This window comes from Mustela lutreola, chromosome 14 (assembly GCF_030435805.1).
Source record: "Mustela lutreola isolate mMusLut2 chromosome 14, mMusLut2.pri, whole genome shotgun sequence".
NCBI lineage: Eukaryota > Metazoa > Chordata > Mammalia > Carnivora > Mustelidae > Mustela > Mustela lutreola.
Genome location: NC_081303.1, coordinates 11702454 through 11725595, shown reverse-complemented (window position 1 = coordinate 11725595; position 23142 = coordinate 11702454). Strand labels below are relative to the sequence as shown.

General features: G+C 41.7%; 1 protein-coding gene across 6 annotated transcripts in view; it reads left to right on the top strand.

Annotated features, from left to right (window-relative positions):
• AHCTF1 (AT-hook containing transcription factor 1) overlaps positions 1–23142 on the top strand; it is an 82249-nt gene that overhangs the window by 58603 nt on the left and 504 nt on the right. For all 6 annotated transcript variants that reach the window (XM_059147007.1, XM_059147006.1, XM_059147005.1 and 3 more), the window contains 12 exons: positions 246–396; positions 836–992; positions 1305–1397; positions 4038–4215; positions 6044–6247; positions 7504–7918; positions 9228–9351; positions 11367–11452; positions 13045–13253; positions 14795–16787; positions 21103–21236; positions 22302–22381. In XM_059147007.1, the coding sequence (XP_059002990.1) occupies positions 246–396; positions 836–992; positions 1305–1397; positions 4038–4215; positions 6044–6247; positions 7504–7918; positions 9228–9351; positions 11367–11452; positions 13045–13253; positions 14795–16787; positions 21103–21236; positions 22302–22381 (3824 nt within the window). The remainder of the gene's footprint in view (positions 1–245; positions 397–835; positions 993–1304; positions 1398–4037; positions 4216–6043; positions 6248–7503; positions 7919–9227; positions 9352–11366; positions 11453–13044; positions 13254–14794; positions 16788–21102; positions 21237–22301; positions 22382–23142) is intronic.

The following is a 23142-nucleotide window of genomic DNA, read 5'->3' as shown; positions in this document are numbered from 1 at the left end:
ACGTGATGACCATTGTTAGTTGTGGAGAAAACTCAAGCCTGGATGGGGGAGGGGTGGAACCCAGGACAGATGGGGACTGATAATGCAGTCAGGTGTGTGTCGGAGGTCCTTGGTTTGGAAGAATGGATATCGGAGAAGGAAGATATTGTTAGGTATTCAGAATTCTGTTTTAAATGGTAAATACATAAACATAAACATAGCACTTTTGAAGAATAAATGTTTACGGTTTATGGCATGTTTAATAGAATGACCGTGATCCTTGTTTGCGGGAGAGATCAGAGGTTCGAAATGCTATAGTAGAGCAGTATGGGAAAGTCCTTCCTAAAATCCAGCGAAGATTAGCTGTTGAGCAAGCTAAGCCTTACCACCTGTCCACATCACCAGTTCTTCGAGAAGGTAAGATTTGATTGAATACTATCATAAAAACATATCTTTGGTGAGAAAGGACATCAAGCAATTTATCTCGTGAAACTGTTGTTCTCACATTCAGCTCATTTTTGCTTTTTTTTTTTTCTGGTGGGCCGCTCTGCTCTCCCCAAATGTAAAGTTTTCTTAGAGGTTTTTATAACTGATTTATTAGGGCAGAACAGAATAAAGGATCTCGTTTTATTTCGTTTGGACACTCCCGTCCACCTTTTAGAGAACACGTACAGTAAATTATCTCCACCTCTCAAAAGTCCCAAGTTCTATTTCTGCATAGATGTTGCTGAACTAAGTATAACCTGTAACTGCTTATCTTGTGAGCCCTATGTCCTAGTCACTCATATTCATCTTCTGGTAAAATCCTGGTTTAGAAAGGAAAGTAAACCCTGAACTTGCGTTCTTTGTTTTACAGTTTCTAGACCCCAACCATTATCCACTGTTACAAAGCAAGCTGCAGCAGGGGCTGTGTTAACAAGATCTGCTTTCATCAGTAATGTGTTATCTAAAATCGGAGAGATTTGGGCATGCACTGAACCTAAAGGTGGCACCTCAGCCTCAGCCTCCAAGAGGTACTCTTCCCTTAACACCTTATGGTCTTGCCGCTCGTTTTTCTTTCCCTGGTATCCGAAGCAATCATGAGCCATCCAGTCTTAGAGTTTATTAGTCTGTGCAAAAAGGAAAAACTCTATGTTGAGTATTTTGATTGTAGGAAAATTTTTTTGTCTTTAAAAGCAGTTATGTTTATTGTTATTTGTAAATAAGCAGAAAGGTACAAAAAGTGAAAGCCCTCCTCTCCTACCTGATAACGCCTTTTTTAAAAAGCATAGTTTAATACTCTCTGTAATACGTACTGAGAAGTTACATTTTTATTTTCTTTGTAGTCCTAAAAGAGAACCCTCTCCTCTGCCACATCAGCAAGTGCCTGAGGCATTTGTTGGAACACCAATTTTAAAAGCATCACAAAAAGCTTCTAGGTAAGACTTAGTTAAATCATTTTAAAGTCACAGTATTAGATAATAATTACACTGTCATTTTCAATTACCTTTAAAATGTTGCAGTATTTTAAATTCTTGAATAAGTTTTAATACTTTTTTAATGCTTTTAATTTTTTATTTATTTATTTTTAAATAATTTGGGGGGTAGCACAGTAATTTTAGCACCAGCTGCTAGCCTGCTTAGAATTTTGGCTTAATGGTTTCAGATGCTTAGAGAAAAGAAGTGAACTTTGTTTTATTAAAAATCATGAGCAAAATAAACTGGTAACTTCTTTTAATACAATTTCCTTGTTGATTGATCCTGAGCAAAAGTTATTTTTGGAAATCGTTAACTAATTTTGGCTTATTGAAACTTCTGTACGACAGAGCCCACTAAAATGCCTTCCGTGGCTTCAGATCAGTAATACTTGTACAACTTAAACTGTAATATTAGAAAAGTAAATAAATAGTAAGTCAAACTTCTGTATCCAAGATGAAATGGTAATTGTATTTCATCTCAGAATATTGGGTAGTTGAAAAAGATGTTCATATTCTCAATAGCAGAGAACAAGTGTCTCAAAACATGCTTATGATCGTTATAAATTTGATTGTTTACATTTTATCAACAACAAAATTATGTTATTTTTTGAAAATAAAATGATCTGAATTTACAATAGAATAAGGTACTCAGAATAAGTTAATAATTTACAAACGGAGTCAAAAGCTGTTTAGAGTGGGCATATTTTCAAAGCATGAGAAGGTTTTCTGTTTGGGGGGTTTGGATTTAATTAGATTGATGTTGTTTTCCTTTAATTACCAGGAAGATTATTTCAAATAAAAGTCATTATTATTATCATTCTGTTTTCCTAGCAGTAGTTCCAATTTTTTCCCCACAAGTCACTTTTTCTCAGTCCCTTTGTACTTCAATAGATCTGGGGTTCAAGAAGGGAGCAATTAATAAAAGTTTTCAGACTCATGACTAATGGCCTAAGGACCTAAAGAAAAAGAAGTATAATGAGAATCCTTCAAAGCTATGATTAACTCAGATGGAAGAAAGTCAATTGAGGTGTGAATATTTATTTTTATAGAAATCATTCTGTTCCCTAATACTGTGTTTCAAACTGGTTTGCGTTAGTGGGTAGTGAGTAAACTCAATGGCTTGTGACTGGCCCATCTTTCGGTGGAATAGCCGAGGTCGCATCCCTCGGTACTGCGTACAGTAAGGCTAGTGCTGTGCTGTGCAGTGTGTGTTGTGTGTGTGTTTGATATGAAATGCATTACTAATGTATACCATGCCCAAAGATTTGTGGAAATCTTAAGATACGATGAAGTATTTAACATTTTTAAAGAGGATATAATAAAAACAAAATATCATAATCCAAAAATATTTTCTTGATAATTGTTTTAGTATAATTTAGATACATTGTCTTATAAGAATTTTGCTTTTACTCAGTAGGTACCTTTGTTGGACAGGCCCTGCTTTTGAGAAGGAGTCCTTGATAATGATTAAACATCTTGAGCAGGAATACTAGCACAGTGCAAGACAACTAACAAAATTCCAATTTGGGATAGTTCAGTATAAAAGTGAGCAAATGGTTTACAAATAACAGATTTTGAATACAAGTGAAGTAGAGAAGGAAAAGAAGAATTCGACAATAGAGAAACAAGTGTTAGTGGCCTGATGGGATATTCTTGGTTTGGTGGAAATCTCTCTAAGCTGTGCTTAGTACAGAATAAGCAGCAGTAGGATTAAGGAAATGCTTCCAGTAGTATTTCCCACCGGGCACCAGGCTGGGTCTTCAGGCACCCATCTGGGCTCTGTGCTCCACTGTCCCACCCGTGAGGATCTCATTTGAAGGTAGAGGATGGGACGGCGAGGCACAGCCATGTGGTGGTTTCATGCCCAGGCGCGGGGACATGCTGGACCTTTCTGGTCATTCTCAGCCGAACCAGAGTCACTTTAGGGAAGTAAAAATACATTGTTTGTATTGCTAGGAAATGGTCCGTAAAATAGACTATTCGTTAGGAAATTGCCTATGCAAATGGCCCATTAGAAATTGTAACCTGAAAATTTCACTTTAAATTCTTTATCTGTAAGTTTTTAAACTGATGGGACTATGCATATTTAATACAAGTTACTGATGAGGTTAGTTTTATCATTTGCATGAACTGCATCAGGACTTTATAGAAAACCAGCAGATTCTGGAGATTCCATTTTGTCGTTGAACTCTTTAATTTGAAAAAATTAACTTTTTGTGTGTGTTGGTGCTCAGTCTTTTATTGCAATAAAAACCATAAAGGTAAAGCAAGCCAGTATTCATTATGTATATCACATGTAGATAAAATGAGTTTTAATGTGTTCATAAAAATGTATTTATTTTATAGTAATTATTGGTAAAAGGGCGGGGGACTAGAGCTTTCTTTTTTATCGTTATCCAGAATTCCTAATTCTTGGTTTTACTACTGAATTAATTTTCTGACTTTTTTTAAGTATGATATTAATATCCTCACTGAACTTACAATTTCATGTGGTTACCCTATTTTAACAGTGAATATGGAGTCTAATGGTATACTAAATTTTTTATGTTTTCACTGTCACCTGGATCTTTTTGTGTACATGTGTGCGTGCTGTGCTTACAGGCCACTGGATCTGGTCGTCCATCCTGTGCGCCAGCCTTGTCAGCGTTTGGGGTTTATTCAGCAAACCCCCAAAAGATCTCCTGTATACCTAGCATCCAGTTCATTGTTGAAAGGATCACATCACAGTCCCTCTAGGACTGTAGAACTACATGTGCTTGAAACTCCTTTTGTGGTGAAGGTGAGTATTATATACCTCGTGTTCCTAGTAAAGCTAGGAAGTTCTCACTTGTCACACAGCAGGGAGAAATAAGCTATCTCTGATATCTCTGGATAACTGACAGCTTTAAGCCTTTGTGGGGTGGGGGGGAGTACCTTTTTTTTTAATCTTCTTAAATAAGACTTTACAAGACTTGACCTGTGCTTCCCTGATGTTATACTCAAGGTTAACAGTTACAAATACATTGTTGTTCGGAGAGTAATCCAAGTCTCTGGTTATTACAAGTTGAAACCTTAATTTTAAACCTCTGAAAAAAGTTTTCACATTCCTGGGTTTGCCCCCGTCCCATGCCATTTCTGCTGCCATTTTGCTGTTACTTCTTCCTTCTGTCAGAAGCTTTTAGTTCTCTGGTTTCTTTTTAATTTATATTCTCTCACTCCTTTGATGAAACTGCACTCTGTTACTCCTTCTTACTAGCAGTAAATCTGTCTTAATTTCTTTTCCTCCACCATCTCTGATAAATAATTAGTTGGGAAACCACGAAATTAGACTTGTGGTGGCAGGGTGCAGGCACCTTTTCCCATCCCGTTGTCAGAATGGTTTCATAGCAGTTGTGTGCACTGGCTACCTGTCCAGTGTTGTGGATTGAGTCTTGGAGGTGCCCTACCTTCATTTCTTTCCATTGTTTCTGGATATTCCGCATAGAAAGTGAAGCTAGGGGCTTCTTGCTTTTTCTTTCCTCCTCCTTCTTCTTCTTCTTCTTCTTCTTTTTTTTTTTTTTTAATTTATAAGAGAGAGAACAAGCAGGGGAGGAGTGAGAGAGGGAGAGGGAGAAGAAGCAGGCTCACCTCTGAGGGAGCTGACACGAGACTCAGTCTCAGGACTCTGGGATCATGACCTGGGCAGAAGGCAGACATTTAACCAACTGAGCCACTGAGGCATCCCACATTCTTACATTCTGAGGTGAATAAAAGATAGTTCAACAAATGTCAGTCCTAAAATAGTTACTGAAAGAAGTGGAAGAGAAGGTTGGTGAGTGCCTGATATTTACTCTCCAGGGCTGTGATTCCAGTTTTCATCCATTAAAAATAAATCACATTTTGTATTCTCTAAATCAAGGAATAATTTTGTGTCTGCTACCCAAAGTAGTCTTGAAAAAGAATCAGTATAACCTAACAGATACAATGGAATTTGGTGATCTAATGGGGTACAACCATCTGCGTTGCTAGTCCTTCAGAGGAGAAGTGAAGGGAAGGGATTATTGCAGCTTTAAGCCTTTGTGGGGTGGGGGGGGAGTACCTTTTTTTTTAATCTTCTTAAATAAGCTTCTTATAAATAAATAAGCTTAAAATAGCTTCTGTGCTAATTATTGTTACTCTGGTAAATCAGGATTCTCATAAGTTATCCATCAGTTACTGGTGGACTTATGTGATGAAATTGTATTTCTTATAAAACATTCTTAAAGTCAGGCTTATCATTTTGTATTAATTTGCTGTAATTAAGCTTGGTTTTTTTATACACATACTGTCCTTTCTCTTCACCTAACTAAAGTTTTGTAGGGACCCATTAAATAATTGATCTCTGCACCTTTATTAACATATAAAACTGGGAATAACCAAGACCTTAAGCGTGATTGTGGGTATAGTTTTGTGTTTTGTAGCCTTAGGTATAGAAATCTCTTGGGTAGAATTTTGTATTTTCTTTCCAGCAATCTATAATAAAACCTTTTACTGATGTGTTTATTAGAGTTGAGTATATAGGCACCATTGTGACTCAGTTGGCCTTCTCTGTCCTTAATGTAAGTGGCTTTTACAAATACTAATGGTGGAATTCTATACGTTTGTTGCAGAGAGCGAAAACTTTGGCCATGTCAGTTACTTCTTCTGGATTTGCCGAGTTCACTCCTCAGTCCATCTTAAGGTCTGGACTTCGAACACCACCTTTACCCTCTCCCTCTCTGTCACCTGGAAGATCCATTACCCCTCCTTCACGACTTAAGGAAACTAGAATTTCATTTATGGAAGAAAGCATGGCCACAAAACGGACTCCTGGAGTAAGTTTGACAATATTTAGAACAAATTAAGACTATATTAGTATTTACAAGTAAAAAGATAAATCGATTTGCAGGGGGTGGGGAGAGAAAGAGCATGAGCCAGAGGAGGGGCAGAGGGAGAGGTGGACTCCCCACTGAGCAGGGAGCCTGACTCGGGGCTCTGTCCCAGGACCCTGAGATTATGACCTGACCGAGACAGATGCTTAACTGACTGAGCCACCCTGGTGCCCCAGATAAATCAATATGCTTATAGATATTTAAATACAATCTCATAGATAGGCATGAAATCAGAAAACACTGGTTCAGAAAAAATCTCCTGGCACTAACTAGCCAAGCCAGACCCATCATTTACAACTGAAGTTTTAAAATAAGGCCCAGAAGACCAAGTAAATTGCCTATAATCAAACGGCTAATTGGTGGCAGAAGTGGGACTTTAGTCAAGATCTCCTAATTGCTTTTTTTTTTTTTTTTAAGATTTTATTTATTTGACAGACGGAGATCACAAGTAGGCAGAGAGAGAGGAAGGGAAACAGGCTCCCTGCTAAGCAGAAAGCCCAGTGTGGGGCTCAGTCCCAGGACCCTGGGATCATGACCTGAGCAGCTTTAACCCACTGAGCCACCCAGGCGCCCCTCTTTTCTTTTTTTTTTTTTTTTTAAAGATTTTATTTTTTATTTGACAGGTAGAGAGCACAAGTAGGCAGAGCAGCAGGCAGAGGAAAAGGGAGAAGTAGGCTCTCCATTGAGCAGGGAGCCCAATGCGGTGCTCAACCCCAGGACCCTGGGATCATGACCTGAGCCAAAGACATATGCTTAACCAACTGAACCACCCAGGCGCCCCAAGACCTCCTCATTTCTTAGTCTATGTGTTTTGTTTTGTTTTGTTTTTACCTTATATTGTGTTGCCTGTCTTATTACTATGTTCTTAATTGGGTGTCTCTTGAGACGGTATGTAGTCAGAGTTCCATTGTGGGTTAATAGGAAACCATTTAATGGTAGTGGGTTGTCTTGCCTATTTTGTGTTTGAGTCTTTGAGAAATACCGTTTTATTCCCAATCAGGGAAACATTAACAACCATTAACTTTCATGTATCTGGAGAGAATGGATTTATAGTGAGTTTTGACTGAGAAGAGAATCTAGAGAAATACCAAACATGAAAAGGTTGTAAGTAATCAGTTACTATTGATTGGAGATGGAGAGCTTAGACTCGACTGATTTCTCCTAGTAAATTATTTTTTTCGAAACCTTTTACTTGACAGGGTACAGATGACAGTAGGACGAAACTGTCTGTTACTACACCTCTCCATAAATGTGGAGGTCCAGCAAAAAGTGAATGGCTAAAGAACAAAGCCAAGACAACAGCCTTTTCCCTGAGTAGTCCTGAAAAGGACCATCAGGAAGTAGAATTAAGGTCCCAGGACGCCCCTTCCCAGAGTTTGGAGAAACTGGATATGAGCCAAGAGAGTAGCGGAGCCTCCACCAGGTCAGACCAGACAACCTTGGAGTATCAGGATGCACCTTCCCCGGGAGACTTGGAAGACAGTTTCGTGGCCCTGAGGCCAAGGCACTCTTCCACAGAACTCATTATCAACTTAACTGAAGCGACTGAGAAGGACAGTGATAAAGATGTGCTTGAATCCGAAACGAGTCCTCCAGACCTGGAGAAAGAAATGGGTAAGAACTCCTTTCTAGATATTTAAAAAATGTGTAGTAGAAGTCTTCCCACCGTGCACAAAGCTTCAGGATTAAATAATACACAATCACAGTGTACTATATTCTAGACACAATGCATACATCTGCCTTAAGGCCCTCTCCTACAGCTGTAAGAAGTAATAATACTGACTCTACAGTCTAGGTTGTTGTTATAGTTTCTGACTTGTCCAGCAACCTCAACTTTCTGGAAGGCTGCTCAGAAACCAGATCCATCATTCTCTTCATCATCCGTAATTCCAGAATAATCACTAGACAAACCAGATACCCAGAGGCCCATGAATTTAGAGTCTTTATGTTTACTTCTATATCAAAAAGATTTTGAGCTCCTAATGTCTGTGGAGAACCGGCGAGCCCCCCAGCGAGTGTGCTCCGTGTTGGGGAGCCTGCCGCTGACTGCAAGTAATTTAGAGCCTAGGGGACTAGCTATATAAGCAAACGAGCACTTACAGTGTAGCTGGAAAAACACTCCGGTAGGAGGCAAGGAAGGGGCCAGGGAGGCACCAGAGAGCGGGGAGAGACTTGGCCTAGAATCAGATCAGAAAATTCAGTCCGTTTTTTGTTTCGTAGCCCTGCACAGGTTTAATAAGCATATTTAAGGGTAACTCCTAACTTAGAATCTGCAAAACTAAATCACTTCAATAAGTATCTTTATCATACTGGTTTCTTTAGGCCTGTGATGTCTCTATGTAATAAACACAATCGTTATTGCTCTAAGAGCCTAGGACTCATGAACAGCCTCTGTCTACAAGTGTACATCAGTCCAGATGTGCTCTAAAATGATAAAACGGAGGAGAATGTTCATGACTTTATCTTCATTGATGATTCCTAAAAAGAGGAGGCAATCTCAAATAGAAACTTTTTATTGTTTTCATGGGGGGTTATATAGCACAAACTATAGGATAAAATAGGCTAGAATTGCATCTCAGCTACTTAGTAGGCCTGGGATAGTGTATCTGTGTGCTTCTGTGTCCTCATCTGTAAAATGAGGATAATAGTCCTCCCCACTTTGGTTGTCGAGGACTGAGTCGACCTATGTATAGCATCATACATTGGGCCCCGACTGAGAGAAGTGGTAGGGTACGGGGGGTTACCAGACTGGGCTCAGACTATTAGAAGGACCTGTTGCCGTTCTGAGGCCAACAGAGTAAACCTAAAAGTACAAAAAAGCAGATCCAGCAGCTTGTTACAAGTAATCATCCAGGGAAGATCGGGAGTACTCGGTAACATTTGGCAGAAGTGGTTGTGACTGTTGCTCATGCATGATTTGTAGGCACTGTCGCCGATCTGGAGACGAAGGACCTCTTGATTGAAGAGGAGGTACCCGCAGACCTCTGTCCCTTGCACCCCATTCCAGGAGGTGAAACTTCCTGCTGTGCTCCGCCAGACCACGACGGGTAAGCTAGTAGGGCAGGCTTCACGTGTGCACAGAGTGTGACGAAGTGGTAAGCCGGTAGCTTCGTATTCCACGCGTAGAGGAGCTTTTATTATATTTAGTTTTATTTTATTTTAGTGGGCATTCCTACTTTGGTAGTGGTTTCTGTTACGAAGGACCTTCATTTGTATGAGCATGTGTTATAGAGTAGTTGCTGTGAAGTTTTAGATTGATGCTAGACATTTCTGGAACATACAGTCATGATGAAGTAAGGCAGATCTCCTATATTCTTTGGGGATCGTGTTTCTGATGAAGCCGTGCATTCCTCTGGCCCCTCCTGGGTTCAGTGGTTTTGGGTAGATGAGGTGAGTCTCCTGCAGCACCAAGGTGGAATGTGGGGGCCATGGCTTGGAGGCAGTTTTGCTCCCTGCCATTTGGTGAATACAAGATTCCAGCAAAGGTTTTCATTTGCAATGACTGCTTGAACTGTTAAGCTCCTGGTTGGTTTTATTCAGTGTCTGTACATTCAGGCACTATACTGGACCATATGAGGTCTGCCAGCCTGAGGCCAGGTCCCAAACGGTTTATGATCTGCAGCAAGGTCATAGATCTTAGATCAAGATCATAGGGCAGCTTGTGTTAGACTATAAACCACTACATCATTCCTTTCCTGAAAGTCAGCTGAGCTCATCAGTGAGGTGACTGACGGCCCCTCTGGCAAAACCCCCTCCTCCCGTTGCAAGGCTGGATGCCTTGTGCCTTGGCACTGTTGAGAGGATTCAGAAAAGTTGCAGCTTTGATTATTATGAAGTCGTAAGGGTGATTTACTGAGGTTAATCCATATATAACACGATCCTTTAAGATACCCTAAGTGGTTCAGTGCTTTGTAAGTCCTGAGGGGGTTCACACCCACCCACAGAAATCACTGTTGTAATAGTCACGTCTCACACACTGACCTCCATCATGTGCTTCCCTTCTGAGAAGACAAATCCTGATTAGCTGGTTGGAATCTTCGCCAGGCCTCCAGAGAAAAAGTGGGAGGAAACAATATTATAAAAGCATTATGTAGATTGATGATTTAATTCTAATGTTTCTTGAATTTTAATGAAAATACTTTTGGCAATGGGTTTGACAGAGAATTGCAACAAATTGCAAAGCAGAGAGTAATCACCTGACAACAAACGTTGTGGTTCCTGGTGATCTAGGTAAATAGTCACCATCGTGACAAGCCTAGGTCCTTTTAAAATGTAAATGTATTAGTTGTTGCTTCTTGGTTATCCTAACATCATGAAACAGATATAAGTCTTAAAAATACATCTCTAAGGGCATCTGCCTTCAGCTCAGGTCATGATCTCAAGGTCCTGGGATTGAGCCCCTCATCAAGCTCCCTGCTCAGTGGAGAGTCTACTTCTTCCTCTTCTTTCCCTCTCCCTGCAGATCTATAAATTGGGTATATATTCCAAATGTATGTTTTTTTCTTGATTTTACTTTATAATTTTATTTGTCCCATTTTTAAAAAACGAGCATGCTTTTATTAGGTTTTGGGAAAGGGTCTGTTCAGAATAGGAGGGGATTACTGTGCCCATATTTCCAGAACTTATTTACACGAAGTGGCTTAATGCAGGTACCACTGGTCTCCTACTGTGAGTCTTTTTTCATACTCTTTCCAGATAATACTAAAATATTGAACCTCATTTTACTGAGTATATAGGAAATACTCTATAATATCTGAAGACTTAAGAATGTGCCCACAGAAAATTAAAAACTGGCATAAGTGTAATCTATATTGACGAGCATTTTAAAACAATTTTATTTGTAGTTTAAGGCCATGCATATTAGAAAGTGTGAATACCAAATACAGTTTTGTTCACTTACAAATGTTATAGTGTTACTCAAAATGAACTTGGGTGGTATTAAGTTCTCCAAACTTTGATTTTTTATTACCAAAAATGACAGGTAGCAGAGAGAGTGGGGTTAGAGCAGGGAAGAGCAGGTGGATCTTCTCAAACACTAACGCATGTGTTTCTGTTTCTAAAGGAAAATCCTTACCCTGAAATCCCAGGTACCAGTTTTAGACGAAGGACTAGTATCCATTGAGACCTGCACCTCTACAGTTAGAGCAGGTAATAATCAATGTGTATATTATTTTGACTTTAGAATTACTTCATTTTAGGGGTACCTGAGTGGCTCAGTCGGTTGAACATCTGACTCTTGATTTCAGCTCAGGTCATGACTTCAGGGTCATGGGATAGACCTCCCTTGCCAACTTCCAACTCCCTCCCCCACTCTGGCTCACGCATGAGCACATGCGCGCACCCTCTCACTCTTGCTCTCGCTCTATCCCCCATGCTCCCCCCAAATAACCCCCAAATAACCAAAAAAAGAATAATTTCAGTTTTAGGGTTTTATGTGATATAGAATATATATAGATATATATATTCTATATCTATATAGATAGATCTATCTATATATTCTATAAGAATAGAACATAGAATAAGAATATTTTAAGTGTTCTATTCTTATAGAATATATGTATTCTATAAGAATAGAACACTTAAAACACTAAAATTGAAATTATTCTCAGTTCTTTCTCTTCAATCAGGTTCTGTAGCTATAAGTAACCTTGTGTTCTAGGGAGATGTATCCACTATCAGAGCACTGAGTTGCTTGTAAGGCACTCGGAGGTCTAATAGTAGACGTCTTAGAATGGTTTTTGTGGACATATTTTCCTTTAGAACATTAAAGAAGAGTAAAATTAATTACCAGTCCCCAGCCAGATGGCATATCGGCTTTTCGATCTTCTGGGACTCCGATAGCTACATGGGGCAACTTCTGTTTTTTAACTGAAGACCAAGATTGGTTTTTTATTAGTAGAAAAAATAATTACAAACAACTGCATTTACTCTAGGGAAATTAACGAATATGTAGAGATCATTTGACTTTTTTTTTTTAATCTAGTGACCTTTTTTTTTTCTTCCTGTTAACACTGATAAGGTAAAGTGTGTGTTTTCCCATTCCTCTTTGCCACACGGACAGGTGAAAAACTTTCTTCATTTTGTTTTATAAGCTGTTTTTGTATATTATGGATACTAGCCCCATTATCTGTTAAAAGCATGCAAATGTTTTTTCCTAGGTTTTTTTTTTTTTTTTTTTTGTAACTTTTGACTCTTTTTTAACTTACGGGGGTTCTTGGGTGGCTCAGTCTGTGGCCTTATGGATACTTTCTGCCAAAAGAGAACTACCTAGTCCTTTTCACAGTGAGATATGGCCCAGACTGCAGGTCCCTTTTGCTATTGTACACCTGCTCAGCAAGGGTAACTGCTGGCCACTTGTCAGTCCCCTGATAACCATGATTTCCAGGTTCAGTGAATAGGGAACAAACATTTGAGCTCCTCTAAGCAATTGTTCTCATACTGAAGTTTCGCAGTAAGGGTGGGAATTATACCTAAGTTAAAGAAAAAAGCCACTATTGTCATTTTTAAATGTAAAACTTACCTTCATGTGTTTGTAGAAAGCAGATACATATTGTTTAAACTGAATGGATACTGAAGATATGGGTTTAATATGTAAACCCTTGTAGGCTTTTTCCCTGTAAGAAGTTAGAAACTATTGGGCAGTAGGACAGATTTTCAAGGAAATGTTCTCAAGTGCAATATGGCCTGTGCCTTTCTCTTGCTTCTCAAACAGTGTATGTGTGTGTGTATTTTTCTTTCAGCTGTGGCCGATGTGCACAGTGATAGCAGAGACTCTGGACTTGCTGCTCCTGAAAGTCCTGGGGTCTCTGACCATAAGCGTGACCAGGAAATAACACTGAACTTGCAGCAAGAGCACAAAGTAGAACTTGATGTCCTGAAAGCAAGTGTTGACTTAGCAGAAGAAAAACCTCCCGTTTCTGATGCTCCTCCTGATCCTCAAGAAATTCATGTAAAAAACTAATTTTTTACTTCGTTGTTAGTTTTGGTTTAGTTAGGTTTCAAACCATAGTTTAAACCTAATGAATTCACTTATTTTGACTGCTGTATAAAAACCTCTTTATAATGTCCATTAGAAGAAAGCATGTAAATATTTTGTGGAATATAAAAGAACACATCCTTTAAGTGAGAAGAGTGTTTTTCGTGAGAATCAAAAAGTTATGTTAAAGAAGTCAGAATTGTAACCATTAATTAATTTCTGCTTAGTATCTGGTTCAAATGACAGTTCTTTTAGCCATGAGAAAACAGATACTGGCTACTGCAGAGACCAGTATGACAGCGAAATTATTCAGAGCATTTGAAAATAATTGAATACAGTTCGAGAGGATTGTTCCCCCATGCAGACTAGTAGGAGAGTGCTCAATAGCTGGCTGGGGTTTAACTTCTATAACATGAGAAGGGATTTCTTTTCTTTCTTTCTTTTTTCCTTTTCTTTTTTTGTACTTAATATGACTTACGGTTTCTCAAAATTCCACCACATTTTTTTTAATATCAACAGGCAACTATATATGATAAGTGAATGTAAGATTCTAAAAAAAAAAAAAAAAACCTCTTCTAATTTATAGAAATGTGATTGTATAGTATTTGAAAGTTTCTTAAATCATAAAATGTCATGACTGTCCATATTCATTTTCATGAGTATTCTCACTGTAAAATGGATGGATAAAGTCCCTATTCCTTCAGCTGGGAAGCTAATAAAAATTGTGGGCGTGGTATGAGTGAGAATCCTCATTTCTGGGTATTTCCAGTCTTCATCTCACTGAATGTGGGGGGAGTGGGAAAATGTCATTGTCTAGGTGGGCGGTAATGTTCTACCTTCTTGGTCAGGAGATCTCTCTGTTACTCTCTACCTCCTCCTTTTTCTCCCCCTCCCTTACCAAAAGGTAAATGCAAGGACCATTCCTTCTTCCACCAAACCCTTGCAGGAGAGGTACTGAACTTGAAAGCCTTAGGAATTTCATGGTTTATGCAGCCCCAGCAAAGGGAAGAGGATTGAGTCTAGCCCAAGGGAGCTTATGTAGGTGAATTCTTCTTCAACCTTATGGGGATGATGCTGTTTAGAAAAAGTGTGGTTAGTTAGGGAATTTGGGGATTACCATTAAAACAATTTGGGGATTGTCTTTTTCTCCAGTTAATGTTTTTTCTCGGGCGAGAACAGATTTAAGTCCTTAAATTAGTATCATAGTAATTTTCAAGGTTTTATAAGGACTGTCTTTTTTAGCTAGGGAAATGTGAAATTTCTATTTTAATTCCATTTAGAATCTCAAAATCTTTTTCTGTCTAGTTATTTTGACCAAGTAATAATGTCTGATTGCTTAAAGGGATATTTTTTATAAAGTAAACCCATAAGTATATGCCATATCAAATGTAGTTTATGTTTAACAATTCATATGCCAAAGATGAGATGATTATTAAAAAACTGTATGCTTTAGGCTAAAATAAATGTATACATTAAAATTCTTTAACCGGTCTCTTATCTTTAATTCATTGTAGGTGACTGAACATGAAAAGCTCGGAGTTCAAGATTCAGGACACGAGGCTAGGAGTCTTGCATTTAACGAGTTGTATCCCTCAGGGACTCTTAAGCTCCAGTATAATTTTGATACCATTGAGCAACAGTTTTGTTACTTATCTGATAATAAAGACTCTGCTGAGTGTGACGTTCCTGAAGTAGATGGGGAACTTTTTGGGGCACAGAGCAACTTTACCTTGATATTGGAAGGTGAAGAAGGAGAATTAGAGACCGGTGATTCTGCAGCATCTAATGTGTTAGCTCCAGCAGCAAACACGGCAGCTGAGGAAAAACCCATATACAGTGGGGAAAACGGTGGACCTGGTGCAGAGTTGGCAACGGTCGTAACTAGTAATCAGGAGTCCCAAAAGGTAGAGACCTTACCATATGTGCCTGAACCAATTAAAGTAGCAATTGCAGAAAATTTGCTAGATGTAATCAAAGACACAAGAAGTAAAGAAATTACTTCAGATACAGTGGAACAGCAGTCCATTCATGAAAACATACCTTTAATAAGCCAGCAGGTCGCCACCAAGGTAGTCAAATCTACGTTGAAGACTGTTCAGGAAACCAGTACAATGACTATAAATGTGAGCCAGCTTGACGACACGATTTCCTCCAGAACGCGCAGAAGAGTACGTGTACAAAACCCAAGCGTCCTATCAGCACAGCAGGAAGAGTCCACAGCTGTTGATACTCCTGACACATTGGGCCTTTCAGGTAGGAGGACTCGGAAAAGAAAAGAAATTTCTGGGTCTTCTGAAGGTGCTTCTTCTGATGTCAGAGTTCTCTCTCAGAACCAGCAAATACCTCAAAACCCTGGGACTCCCAGGAGAGGAAGGAAAAGAACAGAAGATAATCAGGACATGTTAGGAAGTGATCATCCCATGGAACAGGACGTAGAGGTTACTCCAGCTGGCAAACTAAGGAGGGTGAAACCCTCTCAGCTGTTGGAACCAGAAACTGAAAAAAGTAAGCTTTCGTCTGTTACCAAAAAGACTCCTAAAGGAATTAAAAAATCTGTGGACTCTCTGGAAAGCGTTCAAATGGTAGAAATGGTAGATCTAGATCTGAAAGTTAGTAAAGGAGCACGTCCCAGCGGAAGTACCCGAAAACTGAGAAGTGCCACTCTAGAATCTTCTAAAAAAACAGGACATAGGTCAGTTGGAGAAACTAAGCTTTCATCTGTTACCAAAAAGACTCCTAAAGGAATTAAAAAATCTGTGGACTATCTGGAGAGTGTTGAAATGGTAGATCTAGATCTGAAAGTCAGTAAAGGAGCACGTCCCAGCGGAAGTACCAGAAAACTGAGAAGTGCCACTCTAGAAGCTGCTGAAAGTAGAGGACATGATGGAAAGCCCGTGGACCAGGCACTGCCTGCCGAGCCTGGTAGAAGTCCTAAAAAGAGGGAATGTAGCACACTTGATGTCACAGAAGACTCCAGACTGGATTCCTCACAGCTGAGTCTTCAGGCAGAGTTTGGTAGACCTAGAAAACGTGGTAGACCGAGAAAAGTTAATCCATCTGAAGATGTTGGGTCCAAGGCTGTCAAGGAAGCAAAAAGTCCCAAGAGGAGGTCAGGAACTCTCAGCAGCCAGAAGAGGTCGACAAGAAAGACCCCGGCTAAAAGAAAGACTGATGTTGCAAAGACAGCTTTAGAAAAATTCGTTTTAGTGCCAAACGAGGAACTTACTCTGGTGACAAGCTCTAAGAAAAAGCTTACGAAAAGGACTGGAGATCCAAGCCAGACGAGTACATTAGGCCCAGTATCAGAAAAATACACCGATGAAGGAACGACAGCCATGGAAACTGACAACCCAGAAGAGAGGGTGCTTGCCCCAGCCACTCCACTGAAATCGTCCCGTAGCACGAGAACTCGATCTAGCAAGACCATCTCGTTTCCCGACCTCTCTGAACCGAAAAATGAGTTTGTATTCTCTACTCCCATGTCAAAGGTTCCAAAGAAAGAGAAAGGTACGTTTATTTATATTCAAAGCACAGTTTTCATCTTGCTCAAAGTCTTCAGCTTAAGATTCTGTTGTTTAAATCACAATTTGATTCAAGACCGTAATTATTTCTCCTAAAAATGATTAGTATTTACAGGGAATTCCTCCCCCCCCATAAAGAAAACACGCCTTATTTTTAAATAGTAAAATTTAGAGATTTTATGTTTCAAATTTTATTCTCAGATTCAGGAATTTTCTTATTCACTGTGACTATTGAAGCCTTAGAATTCCCTTGACATGGGTTTAATCTTCTAGGATAGTATCATTTCTCTTCATTCTGCCCAGACATAAGTGACTTAATTTCTCCCCAGATAGAATCAGCTTTTTTTTAAAGATTTTATTTATTTATTTAACAGAGAGAGATTACAAATAGGCAGAGAGGGAGACAGAGAGAGGGGGGGAGAAGCAGGTTCCCTGCTGAGCAGAGAGCCTGATGTGGGGCTTGATCCCAGGACCCTGGGATCATGACCTGAGCCAAAGGCAGAGGCTTTAGCCCACTGAGCCACCCAGGCACCCCTAGAATCGGCGTTTTTAATCTAAGTACCACTGTATTTAGCTCGTGTTCCAGCAGATATCACCACCTCAAATTGTTTGAAAGGGAAGGAGTAGAATTTTATTGAACAGGATACAGAAATTATTTCAGTGCCTCTTCCCTGTTGCCCTTAAATTGGCCCGACTTCCCATCTAGCCTCCCTCGTTGCCCTGAGGAGCTCACAGCTGTATCACTGGGTTGGTATAGCACACACCTTCCTTCCCGGCAGGGGCGACGTGTCTTCCCAAAGGGTGAGAATATCTTATTCTTTATCTGTGCTATTAGGATTTGGAGGGGGGATGTTTCAGTGAAGTGGCCAATTAGGAGGAAGGGTCTAAAAGGTGATGTTGATGAAGGAAATATTGAGACACTGGTGTAGCTGAACAGAACCTGTTAGGGTCGTTCTTGGCAAATGTGATAAAAAATGGTTAGGTGTGCAAAATGTAGTCGTTCACTTAAGGCCTAAGATTGGAATTTCAGCAAAGCAGCTCAGGGACTCATAAGTAAAGTATGTGACTTTGTTGTATTTATTTAAACCTTTCAGAACTATTGAATATACTTCTAAAAGCATTAGTGAACATCCTGTAAAGTTAGTTGCCTCATGACTTGAGAAAGGCCACTAGAAATGTAAGCTGCTAAAAAATATTCAGACTGAAAATTTTCTGTATTCAGCATTCACTCTGCAAACACCTGTATAAATGTGCTGGATTCTGCAGTCATTCGATTTAGTTACATAGCCTGAGCCTAGGGAGGGACCCTGCGCCATCAGATGGATTGTTTGTTTTACAAAGTAACTTGTAGTTGCAGGAGGTCCGTCTTCCTGCCCCCTACCCCAGTTTGTTAAAAATAGATCTTTGATTTTGTAGTGCTGTAGGATTCAGCATGAGGAAAGGGAGGTCACGGCCATGCTCTCCATGGAGCCAAATGCAGTGACAGGAGTATCTGAATTGAGCTCACTTGACTAAGCTGCTAGATCAGATAAATTTTAAATGAAATGTCATAGGGTGAGTAGAAGGTCATTAACACAATCCTATTTCATGCTTTCCTTGTGACTTAGAAAAGTGTAGCAGACACACAAATTGTGTTAATAGGTGTCACTAGCATCTCTGATCTTCGTCGTCTTTACGTATTTGGTGTCTATATGCCCGTGGACTAGTTTTACTTGTTTCTGGAGTAAAATACGTGCCAGCCATGGAAGATGAGAAATCCCGTGTCTACAGTCATCAGCAGGACCGATAAGCAGCGTTCCCGTTTCCTTCCAGCTGTGTGTCTGGGGACGTACTCTGCTGCTTCTCCCGCCTCACTTCAGGAACATTTTCTGATCCTCTCGAATACTCTTCAGAACCGGGTGGGTGTTCCTGAGTCTGTGTGGCTCGTGGCTGCCCCACATCTCCCGGAGGGCCGCACACGCTTGTACGCTCTCCTGTTACCTACTGGAACTGTTGTCAGGTTCTCTCGCATTAAAAATAGGCACCTTGTCGCGGTAGAAGTGGTGAGAAATTGGGGACTGAGCTCTCTCGTTCCTGCCACTCAGTAGCTGGGCAGCCGGTCCTTTCCGTTTGCCACATCGGGCTTCTCACTTGGACCACAAAGGGGACAGCGCCAGCCCCGCAGCCTCTGGCCACAAAGCCATCACCAGCATCCAGGGCCGCCTGCCTCTCTCGCCCTCCTGCATAGAGTCCGCCCCCCTCCCCTGCCCGTCCTCGGCGTGTCCTGCCAGCAACCCCAGAGGGCAGGAGGCACCGCGGAGCGGGCAGGTATTCTCATAAGACGGGAAGGCGGTCAAAGAAACAGCCGTCTTAGAGTCTAGTTCAGGGTGTTTTGCGGGTCAAAAGAACGGGAAGCTTTGCCGTCTCTGTGGATTTGGTCTACTTTCTGCTACTCAGCGGCAGATCGTGCGGAGGGGCCTGCCGTGGGCCGGAGGCCGCGCTGGGATCGGTGTCTGTCAGGACTCTGCTGCGGCGCAGTGAAGTGTCGCTGCTCTTCCTCCTGCCCCAGTGCGGGGAGGTCGAGGCTCAGGGAGACGGAGCCCCCGCGCCGCGCAGGAAAAGCAGTGGCGTCCCGGAGCCCGCGGGCTGCCCGGAGTCGACGCGGCCGCGGACCAGTGCGTTCCTGGCCCCGAAGCCGGCACTCGGGAGCGCCCTTGAGAAGCGTCAAGAAGTGGGGGAGGAATGGACATGGCCAGCAAGGATCACAAAGTCTTGTTGGGCTTAGGAGAAGCACATGTGGGAGAAACGGGGGAGGCCGGACCTTTTTGCCCCGGAGTGGAGGGGTCCGCGTTGCCTTACTTGCTCCGTTGACGTGTAGGGGGAGACGCGGGGAGGAGTGCGAGGGGTCCGAGAAGCCAGAGGGGCTGTTGCTCCCGGTGGCCCGGAGAGGAAAGACAGCGTGTTTTTATTCCCTAGAAGGAACCTAGACAGCTTTCTTTTTAACGACCGAAGGGCAGTCACACCAGCTCCCCCGGTTGTTGCCGAGGCCGCCCCTTACCCGCTAGTAGCAGAGCGGACTTCGATTTCCGACCTCGCCTCGGTATTTTCTTGTAAGCATCATGTGCTTTAAAAGCAGAATTGGACGTCTTAGAGAAGTCTTGATTGTCTGATGGTCTCGCTGGGACTAGACTTGGAGAATTTTATTTCCGGACTTAAGTTCTTGAAGTAGTAACCTCCTAACAAATGCCGACATCGCTGGAGCACTCCCCGCGCACCGTCCACGCTGCTCGGATCCGCTCGTCTTCGCGGTGACGTCGTGGGTCCCGTCACTGATGGCATTTTATAGAAACTGAGGCACAGAGGGGTTTAACTGATTTGCCGCCTGCAGAAGCTAGGACTAGCCGGCGGCAGGCAGCCTCACCGGCTGCTTCCACAAGCACAGGGCTGCTTGCCCTGAGTCCGGAGACCCTGTGGGGAGAACAAAATCTGAGATGAAGTCTGTGATGTTTTTAGTTACATACTTTGAACCAGTTCTTAATTCAGCCATTTTTCTTTGTCTTTGAAGTATCTTCCTATCAGCCGGTTCTTCCACATTCAGTACTTTCTCTGCTGCTTTTTTCCTTTACAACGTGGACTTTCTTCCGTTGTTGCTTTGACCCAAGCAACTACCTCTGAACGAGCCGGAAGGAAAGAACTTTGGAGTGTTCTTTGAAGACAAAATTACTTCTGTAAACTAAAACCTTGTCTCTGGAATAGGTGGGCTTACGAAGCAAACTAGCTTAGCTTATGTACAAGATTGATGCTTCCCTTCCTAAGAATGTTTGAGGAGCAGTAAAGATTAGAAGTTGGGGTGTCTGGGTGGCTTGGTGAGTTAAGCCATTGCCTTCGGGTCAGGTCATGATCCCAGGATCCTGGGATCGAGTCCTGCATCTGGCTCCAGCAGGGAGCCTGCTTCTCCCTCTGCCTCTGCCCGCCTCTCTGCCTGCCTGTGCTCTCCCTGGCAAATAATAAAATCTTAAAAAAAAAATAATAATAAAATCTTAAAAAAAAAAAAAAAAGATTTGAACTAGTTGACTGATACAGTTCTGAGTATTATAGGTTTTATTTTTCTACTGTAGCATTTAGTTTGAGGCATTAGATGTTCCTGAATGTTGGGTTTGCCCCATTGTTCTTGTCCTCCTGGTGCGGCCGCTGTGTTCAGATGCTCGTGTCTTCCTACCGTGTGTTGTTTGTTCCAGGCTTTAAAAAAACCATCATTAACTGAGATGGATATAGATGGGCGTGGATACATTGTGTATTCTTTTCTCCCTGCCTTGCTTTAGGGAAGAAAATAGAGGCTCCGGCACAGCTGCAAGAATTAGTTTCAGATTTATCTTCTCGGTTTGTCTTCTCGCCTCCTGCATTAAGGACCAGGCAGAAAACCACATCTAACACATCCAGAGCGGGAGATGAACTGGTAAGAAGTGCAGTTTATTCATATGCTTATTTAAACATGCTCTGTACTCCGTATCGGCCATGTTTCCTAAATAAACCTCTGGTGAAAGCACAGATTTTTAGACCAAAAGCCCCAGATCCTTGTCTGCACTTCTGTGGGCTGCCCTGAGGGTACAGTATGTCACCGATGGTGTGTTCCTGGCAGCTGCGGTTTAGATTACCCATTAGGGGAAAGGCTTCTAGCTTTCAGTGTTGCCTCAGAAGGATCCGGATGTATTTATCTAGATTAGAGGTCTGAGGTCCCTGAACTCCCGGGGTATCACGCACACCCCACACTTGGAGAGAGCGTGTTTCAGAGGTGACTGTACCACCTGACTGCACATAACCCTAAAAATCAAAATAGCTCTAGGGCTGAGTGGGAGACAGACCCAGATTTTAACATTAATCTTAAACATTTCTTGAACTATCTACTATGAGCCGGTTACTGTTGAAGGACAAAGACTTGCACAGAAATCACTTGGGCAGATTCCTGGTCTTGCAGGAGCTCAGTTTAATTGGGGAGGCTGAAGCACGTAATTGTTTCCCGGTGTGGTGGGGATTATTTATGCTTAAAAAACCCTATCGACGGAAGGCAAAAGGCACCACTAGAAGAGAAAACTGGATCGCAGAGGCACAGGCCTGGCAGTACGCGGGGGTGGGGCGCTGCTTACAATCGGGTGAAGAGCACATTGAAGGAGGGAGGCCGTGAATTCTAGGGAGGAAAACTAGTCTCTGGTGGCCTGTTCCCTTACGAGATGACGAGAGCCTGGATGTGGACGGAGGCAGTGGGGACAGGAGGGCACAGACAAGGACGTGTTCCCCGTGAAACACGCAGGCCTTGGAGAGGAACCGGATGTGTGGGGATAGGGCCCTGGATGGCCCTAGATGACCAGAGTTCTACTAAAGATAAAAGGGGTGCATTTGGGACTTGTGGCGTCTGAATTCACCAGCCCTGTTTGGCCATATTCCTTGACTCAGGATAGAACTAATCCAACGCGGATTTTAAGTATTTACTTGCGATTTATCTTCTTAAATTTTTAACGCGTAGAAAGATAATGCTCTGTCAGAAACCGTGGGAAGGCCAAAAGTGAAAACAACCAGGACATCAAAGACAAGACAAACAAGCAGGTATGACCTTTTAGATGCTGTAATTTTTATCCAGAGTCATAAGTTAGAGAAATGAAACTCTTCAGGGAGCAGTCATTCTCAGGGGCATTTGTGCACACTGGCTCGTGGTGATGGCTGGGTCTCCCTACATAGCAGTGAAAGCCCATCCATCCTTTTTAAAGAAGGTTCGAGAGGGCAGTTCCGTGCCTGTTGGGATTTGGTTTTGGCAGTGGGTGGGGGAAGGCAGTGCGAGGTTTCAACCTTTCCTTGGTAAATGTAGATAATTACTAATAAAAATAATTGTAACTTAAAATTCTTGCACTTATTCTACTAGTAACAATAAAACTTCCATTTGTGGAGAAATTGAAATTTCTCTTGGTATATTGACACTTAAGCATGATTGAATTTCATAAAAGTACCAAGTAAATCCACTCGACCACCCTTTAAAAACGGACTTCATGAGACCTTGGAGGCCATATGAGACCAAAACTCGTAACACCGTTGACATGTCATTTGGCTTCGTGTATATTTGTGGGAAACGTTCCTATGACAAAAATGTGCACGAACTTGCCAGTTGCTGGCATGTGAGAGCTGATTCTCACGCACCTGACGGGCCTGCTGGGCTCTCAGCCCACTGACATGGGAAGACTTTATACAGCCTCCAGCTGCCATTTGTGACCGGATGCTTCTCTTCACTTCTCAAGATAAAGCACCAGGAAAGGGTACTGCTCATAGAGGCTTTTTCCTCAGTGTAATTGGGAAATGGATTCTAGTTTATATTA